We start from the raw sequence: 11,148 nt of genomic DNA, 5'->3' as shown, positions 1-11,148 counted from the left end.
CGACCTTGGGGTTGCATCCACAGTACCACCAGGGCCACAGAGTAAACACTACGTATTTGTTGATGCTTGAGTGAATGGAACTGCATGAAAGGCTGGTTCCTTAAACTCCAAAATAAGTTCTAACAGTCTATATTTTTAAAATTTCAAGCAAAAAGTATAGAGTTTTATGAGAGGGCTTCACAAAGTTCGTGGAGCAGTGGAATAGAAAGATCAGGACTTTTTTCCCACAGGCATTTTGAGTAATTTATGAAGCTAAAACTATTTTCACTTACATTCAATATATGACTGATCTAATTTTGGCATACATCAAAATTATCTGATGAATTATTAACACAGAGATTCCTAGTCCCTACCCCTCCTACAGTTTCTGACCAGGTATATTTAGAACGCCACCTGAGAATTTGCACTCTCAGTAAGGAGGCTGATACTGCTAGACGTAGCCCACACTGTGATAAGCAGTACATTATACCTCTCCGTAGGAGCCCTGTTGGGTAAGTGGTAATGCATAGGGCTGTGATCCACATGGTCAACAGCTCAAAACCACCAGCAGCTCCTCAGAAGGAAGACTGGGCTTTCTAGTCTCAGGAACCCCTAGGAGGGTGGCTATGGGTCAGCATTGACTCCACAGCAGTGAGTTTGGAGTTTGGGTTTGTAGTTGATGTAGCTACTCAAGGTGTGATTTATTTGAAAACATTAAGCAAGATCCTTCTGTTAGCCTAGGCTATGACAGAAGAAGTCCTGGCCCTATGTTCTAGGACCTGGGAACATGATATATTTGTAGCAAACAGGTATCAGAACTCTCCCTAAGCATGGTTCCTTTTTTCAAGAAATAGAAATGTATCCAGTAGAGAATTGGTTTTCCTTTCCAGTTTCTGTTTTGCAATCACACTTACCCAGTTTCCCAATCACCCTCAACCCCACAATAGCTTTATAGACTGGCATTGTTCCTCCAGCTATCTAGAAAATAGATTACTATCTCTGGATACCTTAAAACACAGGAACATGAAGGGCAAGCTTTCTCTCTGCTTCTTCCCAGGAAACACCTTTGCGAAAAACATTGAGATATTCCTTCACGCTAGTTTCCTTAAAAGTAAATCTCAAAACAAAGCACAGAACAATGATCCCAGTTTCCTATTTCAGGGCTCCTTATGTTGCTCAGAGGCATTCCTATAAGTAGATAACAACGTTGATTTTTCTGCTCAGGTTTCTCATTTGGGGTTCACCTAGGTTCTAGAACTTGTAACTCTTCAATGGAAACTCAAAGTAAGGATTCTCCACTAAGATAAATATTCTAAATAAGGGGGAAAGGATTCTCAAGATGTGCACCTTCAACCCTGGCCAGACGCCTCCAAGGTAAATAACACTTTCTCCAAGTCTGCCTCAACAATCTTAATTTTTACAACTTATCAACTTTTATGACGGGGCACATGTTTCCTCTGTGCTTCCTGGAATTTCCTTGTTGCCTTTGTCCCCCTTTACAAAAAAATTACCAATACAAGCTCACTGCCTGCGAGGGTTCATGCTGACTCAGAGTCACCGGCCTGTGGGTCTTGGAGACTGTCATTGTTTACTGCAATAGACAGCCCAGCCTTTCTCCCGCAGGGCTGCTGATGGTTTCCAACTGCCAATCATGAGGAACAAATCACAGCCCCAAAGTGCAAGAGTAACCCCTTCCCCACCAGGGCTCCTTGTTCCCCTTAGGGCTGTGCATAATATAGCTCCTTTGTTATCAATGGACATGAATCAAAAAAAAGCAAGGAATGTACATTTCCCCTATCATGAAAAAAAAGTTATAAACCACGATGTGTGATGCTGAATACCAAGGTGATAAGAATCGAACATGTTGGTGGGGCTCAGGAAAACCAGGACAAGTGAGACACGTTGGAATTGCTTGGCCTAGGTTAGTGACCATGATGGGAAGTGTCAAAGTTACAAAAACTCTAGAGAGAACAAACGTGGCAAATTTCCTTTCTGCTGTCTTGGGTTCATAATTTAGTCTTTAATGATATCACAAACTAACATTTGCATATGATGTGTCTGGCTTTATTGTAAGTAGATTTCCTATAATAACTAATTTGATCCTCACAGTAGCTCTATGAGTGTGTAATAGTATTCCTCTCATTTCACAGGGGTGGACGTGGGAGGTGGGGACACACACAACATAGAAACATTTCAATATTCTGCGCCAAGTCTCACAGCAATACAAATGGAACCACGCTTCTGAATGGGCATTCCTCCGTTAATTCACTCAGAAACGAATTTGGGTTTGCCTGCTTGTACCAGGTATGACAGCAGGGACGGCAGGTTGAGTAGCGAACAAAACTGAGAGGGGAAAGTCCTTGGAACTTGAACTATTCCTTCCCGGGTCCTGTGGGCCCTAGGGGTGTTGAGGGTGGTCTAACGTGGTAATGTTGAAGCAAAGGTGCCCTTCTCGGAGCTGCGCTCCCCGGAGGTCAGCTGACCTGGGACATGAAGACAACCGAGGGGGGAGGTTGCTGTGACTCACCGCGCCGGGCTGGGGCCCTGCTGGGTGTGGTTCTCTTCCCAGATCCGTTTTCCTTCGGCAAGGATTCTGGTCCACTTCACGTCGGTTTCACTTTCCGGTTTCATTTTCAATCACGGGAACCCCAGGGAAAGAAGCAAGCGGACGCCGCCTCTGTATATAAGCCTCTCCAGACTGCGCTGAAGGCAGAGGAAGACGGCTTCGGGCGAGTTCCGCCGCCTGAGTCTCAGCCTCCTGGAAGAGCTGGGCCGTGACCATGAGGTAAGGGTGTCCCCGCCCTGTCACCTGCTCCTCTCCTGCTTGTGGCCTAATGCAAGGCTCCGCAGCTCCGTCCCACGGCGGAAGACAGCAGTGGCCCGGACTGTCCTTGACTGTTTTAGAGCCTCCCTTCCCGGGCTTCTATCTGCATTATAAAGCCACGCGACGAAAGCTGGCGTTTTATCCCGAACCCCTTTGGGGCTCCTGAGGGCCCGCGGAGGAAGCAGCCGAGCAGGAAGCGCACTTGGGTATAATCAGGCAGGTGGCCCTTTAAAAGTCACTCCGGGGCACTTGCTTTGATCGATGGCCCTGCTCTTGTTTCTTACTTCGAAGAAATGATTTGGTCAGTGGAGTCTAGTAAATATTATTTAGTAAAAGGTTTCTTTTCAACAGATACTGGTAGGGAAGTACTCGGTACAGCAACCCTACTTTGTGTTATGGTGAACTGGAGCTTTAAAGGGCTCATTCCTCTCTTATCAAAGGAACAGATTGGCCCGGGTTTTCCTATCTGGAGTATGCATTGCAGGTGGAGAAGCTGGTCCCCACCTACAGGACCTTAGGGAAAAAAGTCACTGCCGTGAAGTCGATGCCACTCACAGTGACAGGGCAGAAATGCTCCGGAAAGCTTCTGACACTGGAACTCTGTAGGGGAGTAGAAAGCCTGGTCTTCCTGCTGAGCAGTTGGTAGTTTCAAACTGCTGACCTTGCAGGTAGCAGCCCATCGCTTAACCACTGATGCCATCAGGGCTCCAGGCATGACCCTACATGGCCCCTAGAAACAAGATAACCCCGGAGAGGAAGTGTCAGCTCAGTGTCCGGGGAGGGATCTCAGCTTCCTTTTTGCAGCTTGAGGGTTGGCGGTGGCCAGACCTGGTGACTCTAGAATCTAGCTAGGGCTATCAGTCACAGGAGTGACCCGTTCCAGAAGCCACATTGTCTTCCTGAACTGTTTTGTTTTTTTCTTGTTGGTCTTCAGCTAATCTGCCTATCTGGCTGATAGTAAAAAAGAATAGGAGCTACTGACAATGTGTGTGAAGTCAGAACCTGGGCACCTATCTTACTTGGGAACCTTTCCCATCATGTTACAGACCTACCATTTCCTCTCTCACTTTCCTTGGTTCTTGAATCTGGGGCAGATTCACCACTCAGCAGGGTATGTGTCTGCTTAGCAATGCTCACTTGCGCACCTGTGGTGCTCACGCTCCTATAATGAGGTAGGCAACAATGGGAAATGGTGCACTAGACAGATAAGTAAAGAAGCACAATTAAACCCATGGGGACCTTGTTCTGTAGCCTTGGTGGCGCTGTGGGTTAAGCATCAGGCTGCTAACTTCAAGGTTGTTGTTTCAAGCCTACCAGCTACTTCGAGGGAGAAAGATCAGGCCGTTTGCCCCCGTATGATTTACAGTCCTCTGATCTATATAACTTCTTTATAAATCAGACTCAACTCTAGGGCTTGGGTACCTTGTTTATTTAGTAATCCATTCCCAGTAGGACTTTCACTGCACATTGCCCTTGTACTCTGAGAGTGTAATTTTCAAACTTGAGCTACCTAAGAATCACCCTGAGACCTTGCTAAAGACAGATTTCTGGGCTCAACTCCCCCAAGAGACTTTGATGCCATAGGCCTGGGTTGGGTCCTGAAGATGCACATTTTTAAACTAGCTCCTAGGTGATGTCTCAGACCATACACTGAGTAGCATCACTCTAAGACACTGGAATAGTAATTCCCTGCCTGGTGAACAGTGCCATTGTAGCTGTTATCCAGACAGGAACAGAAGAAGAAAGTGTTGGAACTTCTAGAGCAGCGGTTCTCAACCTGTGGGTCATAACCCCCTGGCTGGTCTTAAGAACAGAGACACCACTCCTCTATCCGTCTTCAGGCAGGTTCGCCCACATGCAGATATGCCCACATACGAGTACGCAGTGTGAAGACTGTTACCTATGCTACACCATGCTTCAAGACAAAATTTCATTTATTTGTAATTAGAAATAAATATTTCACAATAGATAATTACATATTGTTTTGGTGATTAATCACCATGCTTTAATTATGTTCAATTTGTAACAATGAAAATACATCCTGCATATCAGATATTTACATTACAATTCATAACAGTAGCAAAATTACAGTTATGAAGCAGCAACAACAATAATTGTATTGTTGGTGGTCACCACACATGAGGAACTGTATTAAAGAGTCGGGGCATTAGGAAGGTTGAGAATCTCTGTTCTAGAGAGATCTAGAGCACAAGTCGAAGCCCAAGAAAGCAAGTATCTGAGACTCACCTCCCTTAGGTACTTGAGAAAATCAAACCTATTCTACTTCAGTAAACAGTTCACAGTCTCAGAAACTCAGGGACAGTTCCACCCTGTCCCACAGGTTCGCTATGAGTTGGCATTGCCACCTCAATGGCAGTGAGTTTGTTTGTGTTTTGGTTTTAGGGGCAATTAGTGAAACTGGGTTGTTTTTTCAATGGCTCCTCCAAGAGGATTTCACAAAAGTGTATATATTAAAGGCCCCCCTGACTTGGCACAAATGGTTGTTACTGGGCAGCTGACCGTTGTGAGTTTACCCAAAGGCACGCTGGAAGAAAGGCTTGACTACTGCAAAGTCAGCCATTGAAAACTCCCCAGAGCACAGGCTGCTCTGACACACAACAGTCTGCCGGGAGCCAGAACAGACTTAGCAGCAAGTGACTTGGTTGTTGTTGTTTTTTTAATTTAAATGCATACATTAAATATCTCTATGAAATGCAACTCTGACAGTATATTTTACATGTCAGAGATCATCTCAATTAAATTCTCTCATTTTATATCTTGTATGAAACAAGAAAGGAGCTCATGTGCAAAGGACTCTTTCTATAACCTCCCTGAGAAGGAGGATAAATCAGATTGAGCATGGCCTTTTCAAGAAAGATGCTAGATACTCCCCACTGGTTACATGAAGCAGTTCAAACAGCCTGTTTTTCCCCACTGGGACCTCCCTGGGGCTTTGACAGGAACCCTTCCCTCAGAAGAACCTCCAGCCCACTTCCCCTCTTTTTGTTTATTCTGTGTGTGGTACTTAGTGTTGTTTTGTTTCAACACAAAAGAACAGGGACTGCATCAACCCCAGGAGGATTAGCACAGGATACTGGGGGGCTTGGGGGACCCAGTCCCTGTCTTCTCTTTGTGCATCTGCGTGCTTGCTGTGCAGCATGATTTGTAGAATATGATAGAAGTTGCCCACCAGCAGATTCTCAAAGTGCACTGTACCCATCCTCGCACCTTCAGACTCACTCTGACTCCCTTACTGGATCTCACTCTCACTTCCATTCCTAGCTTTCAGTAAGTTTAAGTACTCACTCCTGGCCCGATTGGGTGGGGAGGGGAAAGGGTAGGTCACTCTGTATGAAAAGTGAGGAGGAGGCTACAGGAGGACCTTGGTGGGCTATAATTGTCAATCTAGACAACTGCTTCAAAAATGATGCTTGCCCCTTGACACAGACTTCCACATCTATATTAGTTGTGTATGTCAGAATATCTAAATTGTCCAGCTCTTGATAAAAGGGCTAGTGAACACATACCATGATTCTTTAAAAAAAAAAAATTAACCTTAAGAAAAAGCAACATTTCAGGGACTCTCGTCATAGGCAGTGCGGAGACTATTTAGGGCATGGGATGATTTTGACCCTAACTATCTCAAAAGTTACTCAGAGTAGGGGCTTTTGCTTATTTGTCTCTTTGCTTTTTTTTTTCCCCAGTGGTTGTTTGTTGCTCATTTATTTTATTTACCTAGAGGACTGATATTGAAGGGATAGGAAAACCCTTAAAGGGCACCTGACAGAAAAAGGTCTTTCCATCAGGAAAGGATTCTGTGGGCTCCTGTAGCCAAACCTGTCACCTGCTACTGTAAAAGCAAACTACTGGAGAAAAAAATTAATTTTGAAAGAAGATTCCAACAACAAATGCAAAGTTATTAATAGGCTGACTCGGTGAGACATGTTAAGAAACAGGAAATCAAAGATTAGAAGCAAACATAGGATAAAAAGTGATTAAATTTTATTTTGAAACAAGTTTAAGGCATGCCTAACATGGCCAATGATAACAGAGTGAAGAGGTAGTGGTGAACAGTATAACAGTTAAGAGTTAAAGAATTAAAGTAAATAGTTCAGAGGTAAACAGACTATGCACCTACACCTCCATTCTGAGACCAGGAAGATACAAAAGCAGAGGTACTGAGTAAGAAGATAGTTAGAAAATAAGATTTAAATCTTTACAATGGGGGAGGGGGTTCCAACTAAAAAAATTAGATACACAATGTTAAAATAGACAAAACCATTCTGATAAAAGCTCAAAAAGTTTGTACAGGCTAAGGAGATCAAGTAAGGATATATAAACAATAAACATTAGGCAGGAAATAGAAAGTGATCAAGATGTTAAAAGAACTAAGACATTAAAAATATGGACAGCGTAAGAGTTTAATTTCAGAAGGATCAAGAGGTTTATAACATTGTAATATTAAAACAGCAGAAAAATCTAATGCTAAAAATTCCAATAAAGGAGGACAATTTGAAAGGGATAGGCAGGGTTTTTTGTTTTGTATTATTTGTCAAGCATGTCAGCAATCAGTGGGTGACTGCAGACAAGTTCTCTTGATAATTTGTCCTAGTCTTGTTTGGGTGCCTTCCAAGAAGCTCCAATCAAACCTATGACTTCCTAGGACATCTCCTGGGACAGTTCAATTCAAGGTAGAAAGATCAGCTCAGGTTATGCCAATTGAGCGGGGAAAGGGGAAGATTCCATTGAGGGAGTCTGACTGGATTCTCTCCAATGGCACAGGGTGATCGCGGGGACTTGTTGGAAGAAACTTTAAGAAAATGGAAAACTAAATTGATGACATTGGGTTTCTGGAGTGGGTGCTTATACCTTGGGTCTTTGCTTTGCAAGCTGAAAGAATTCACGCCAAAGCACGTTTTGTCATCCAAGTGAGTTTTTATGAAGGACCAGAAAAGGTTCCAGTTCTACAGTCTCAAAGGGGCACACACTATTTTTGGAATGTGTGCCAAGCCGCACCAAAGCCGCATTGGGGTCCACAATTGGGCATGGAAAACCAGGTGGAAAAGAACACCCACATACGCAGAACTGGGGAACCCCCAGACTAAGAGGCCAAGAGCCCAAGTGCATATGGGCCCTAAGTAGGCCCAGAGCAGGCTCCGAGAGACCCCACCTCTGCCTGCCGCTGAACAGGTGCAGAGTAAAAAGAGCTCCTGTGTGATGCCATGAGCCTGGGCCAAATCTGTGCGCCTGGGCCTGGAGGGGGAGTTTGCACTTAAATTTGCACATGCCCATTTCTGGGTTTTCCCAATAGGTGTCCAATTCGTTTGCCTGATTTATTTCCAGAAACGTGTGTTCTTTTGCAGGCATGGGAGGGACAACCCCCCTGTCCCTAAATCTAGCTACCATTCAATGACAAAATGTCATGAAAGTTGTGCCAAGGAATTTCTTTAGCACACCAAGGCACCTCCTCATTCTCTAAGGGCTGTCCCAAGAGAATTTCCATGAGAAACCTTACCCTCTCCATCCTACAGCCCTGATGTTACACCTTTAGGCGACTTTTGGTTTCCAAAATGCAAAAGAAAAGTTTTAAAAGAACACAATTCGAGTCCTTTGAGGATTCCCAAACTGACATTCCGACAGGGTATAAGTCGAAGAACACTGAATGCTTGGGGGGAGGGTAACAGACAGCTTCACATTTTGATGTTTTTTGTTTAGTCAAAATTTCTTTTAATTATTTTGTCATTTCTTAGTTTGCAACAATCCTTTTTAAAACCTTTGCTTCTTAAAACAAACTACACAACAATAAAAGGAAATCAGGTTTTCTACTGAAATCCATTCCCACAGAGTTGGCAACTTCCAGAGAGGTCTTCAAAAGCAGAAAGCTGAGAGCCAGAGCTCTAGCAAAAACTGCCTTATTCAAGGACATACGGTCTCCATCTCAAAGACTGCCCACTGCCTCTCCCACCCCCACTAACTCTTTTGATCCCCACCATCCTCAGATTCCTGTTTCACCATGAACTTGAGACATAGACAGAGGGTCGGGTGAAAGAAACAAAAGGAGAAGTGTGTTCCTTTTTGATTAGGGTCGACAGCTGAGGAGGGCACCTGTGCTTGAAATCCACATCTCCTGTCCCAGGGGATCTGTGCTATGTCTCAAAGTGTCCTTCTCTCTGTTTTCCCTCCAGTGAGATCACCAAGAGTTCCTTGGAGCTCAGCCTCCGGCAACTTAAATGTCACTTCACCTGGAATTTGATGGAAGGAGAAGAGTCTTTGGATGATTTCGAAAACAGAGTGTGTCATCAGATTGAGTTCCAGAACAGTGAGTTCAAGGCCACCACATGCAACATATTGGCCTACCTAAAACACCTCAGGGGCCAGAATGAGACAGCCTTGCAATACTTACAGCAAGCGGAAGAGTTCATCCAGCGAGAGCACGCCGACCGAGCCGAAATCAGAAGTCTGGTCACCTGGGGAAACTGTGCCTGGGTCTACTATCACATGGACAGGCTCTCTGAAGCTCAGCTCTACGTAGATAAGGTCAAACAAGTCTGCAAGAAGTTTTCCAACCCCTATAGACTTGAAAGTCCTGAGCTGGAGTGTGAGGAAGGCTGGACCCGATTGAAGTCTGGGGGAAAGTTTGGTGAAAGGGCTAAAGTGTGTTTTGAGAAGGCTCTGGAAAAGAAACCCCAACACCCAGAATTCACCTCGGGACTGGCAATCGTGAACTACCGGCTGGATAAATGGCCACCCCAGCAAAACGCGGTGGATGCCCTGCGGCAAGCCATGGAGCTGAATCCAGACAATGAGTATGTTAAAGTCCTCCTGGCTCTGAAACTCCTAGAGCTGAACGAAGAAGATAAAGGGGATAGTTTAGTGGAAGAAGCCGTGGAGAAAGCCCCATATGCTACAGATGTGCTGCGCAGCGCCGCAAACTTTTATCGAAAGAAAGGTGCTTTGGACAAAGTTATAGAAATGCTTGGGAGAGCTTTAGATGGCATGCCAAACAATGCCTACGTGCATTACTACATCGCGTGCTGCCACAGGGCAAAAGTCTTGCAAATGCAGCATGAAAGGTTTGGGGAAAAAGAGAAATTACTGGAACTCGTACACCAAGCTGTGGACCATTTCAAGAAAGCAGAAAAGCTCAATGCGAATCTCCTCAACATCTACTCCTCTCTTGCCTGCCTCCTTGCACAAGCAGGTCAGTATGAGGAAGCCGATTGCTACTTCCAAAAAGAATTCCGCAGAGAGCTGAGTCCTGTGGTGATGCAGCTCCTTCACCTGCGCTATGGCAACTTTCAACTGTACCAAATGCATTGTGAAGAAAAGGCCATCCACCATTTTATAGAAGGCATTAAAATAAATAAGAGATCAAAGCCCAAAGAAAAGATGAAAGGCAAGCTGGAAAAAATTGCTAAAATGCGGCTTTTTCAGAATAAAGATGATCCTAAGGCCTTGAGTCTGTTGAAGGTCCTGGATGAGCTGAACAGAGAAATGGAGCAAGCAGATGAAGATGCCGAGAGGGGGTTGGACCCCACTGGCCTCCTCCCATCAGCATCCATAGCCCAGGCAGGAGATGAGGAATTGGGTGAAGGGGCTCAAAGAGGTGCTGCACGAAGGCAGGGGTGTGAAGCCCCTCCTCCATGGGCAGGAAAGGGATAGTGAGATATTTAACATGGACTGAAGTAGAGGGATCTGAAGGACCCCAAATGTTGACTCTTGAATTGCTAGAGGAATCATGTAGACGTCTAGGGAGTTCTGGAGAAGGAACCAGATTTGGGAGTCAGTCCAGGGGATGGGAAAGGAACTATTTCCCAATTGAACACTTGGGTGCAGTTCATTCCAGGGCATTCCCTTAATCACACTCTCTTCCTGTTTGTTACCCTGTGCTATCTTGATACCTTGGGTATAAGCTTTTGTTTGTTTGTTTGTTTGTTTTGTTTATTTTGGGGGGTATATGCTTCTACAAAAGGGACAGATGCTTCAAATCGGAAACTGTGTGGCCCACTTTCAAGATGCTTTTCCATTCCTGGAGTCCTGTTGGATTCTGGGCATGTGGGTTGGATGTGCTGCGTCCCTCGGAGACCGAAGGACCAAAGCCTGGAAAGGACTCAGGATCTGCCTCCACCCTCTTCCTCCGTGGCGTGGCCAATCCTCAGTCTAGACCAGCGGTTCTCAACCTGTGGGTCACAGCCCCTTTGCGGGGTCAAATGACCCTTTTACAGGGTCGCCTGAGACCATCAGAAAGCACGTATTTCAGATGGTCTCAGGAACAGAGACACTGCTCCTCTATCTGTCTCCAGGCAGGTCCGCCCACATGCAGATATGCCCATAAATGAGTACCC

The 11,148-nt window shown here is 45.1% G+C and overlaps 1 protein-coding gene across 1 annotated transcript; it reads left to right on the top strand.

Moving 5' to 3' along the window:
* Positions 1 to 2,536: 2,536 nt before the first annotated feature.
* IFIT2 (interferon induced protein with tetratricopeptide repeats 2) lies at positions 2,537 to 11,148 on the top strand. The gene is made up of 2 exons (XM_013004214.3): positions 2,537 to 2,764; positions 8,989 to 11,148. Exons 1-2 carry the CDS (start codon positions 2,760 to 2,762, stop codon positions 10,463 to 10,465), a joined length of 1,482 nt encoding a protein of 493 aa, XP_012859668.3. The 5' UTR covers positions 2,537 to 2,759; the 3' UTR covers positions 10,466 to 11,148.

Source organism: Echinops telfairi, unplaced genomic scaffold, assembly GCF_000313985.2.
Source record: "Echinops telfairi isolate 266 unplaced genomic scaffold, ASM31398v2 ScPeMD7_70;HRSCAF=299, whole genome shotgun sequence".
In the NCBI taxonomy this organism is placed as follows: domain Eukaryota; kingdom Metazoa; phylum Chordata; class Mammalia; order Afrosoricida; family Tenrecidae; genus Echinops; species Echinops telfairi.
Note: the sequence above shows the minus strand (reverse complement) of the source record. Positions and strands in the feature narration are given on the sequence as shown.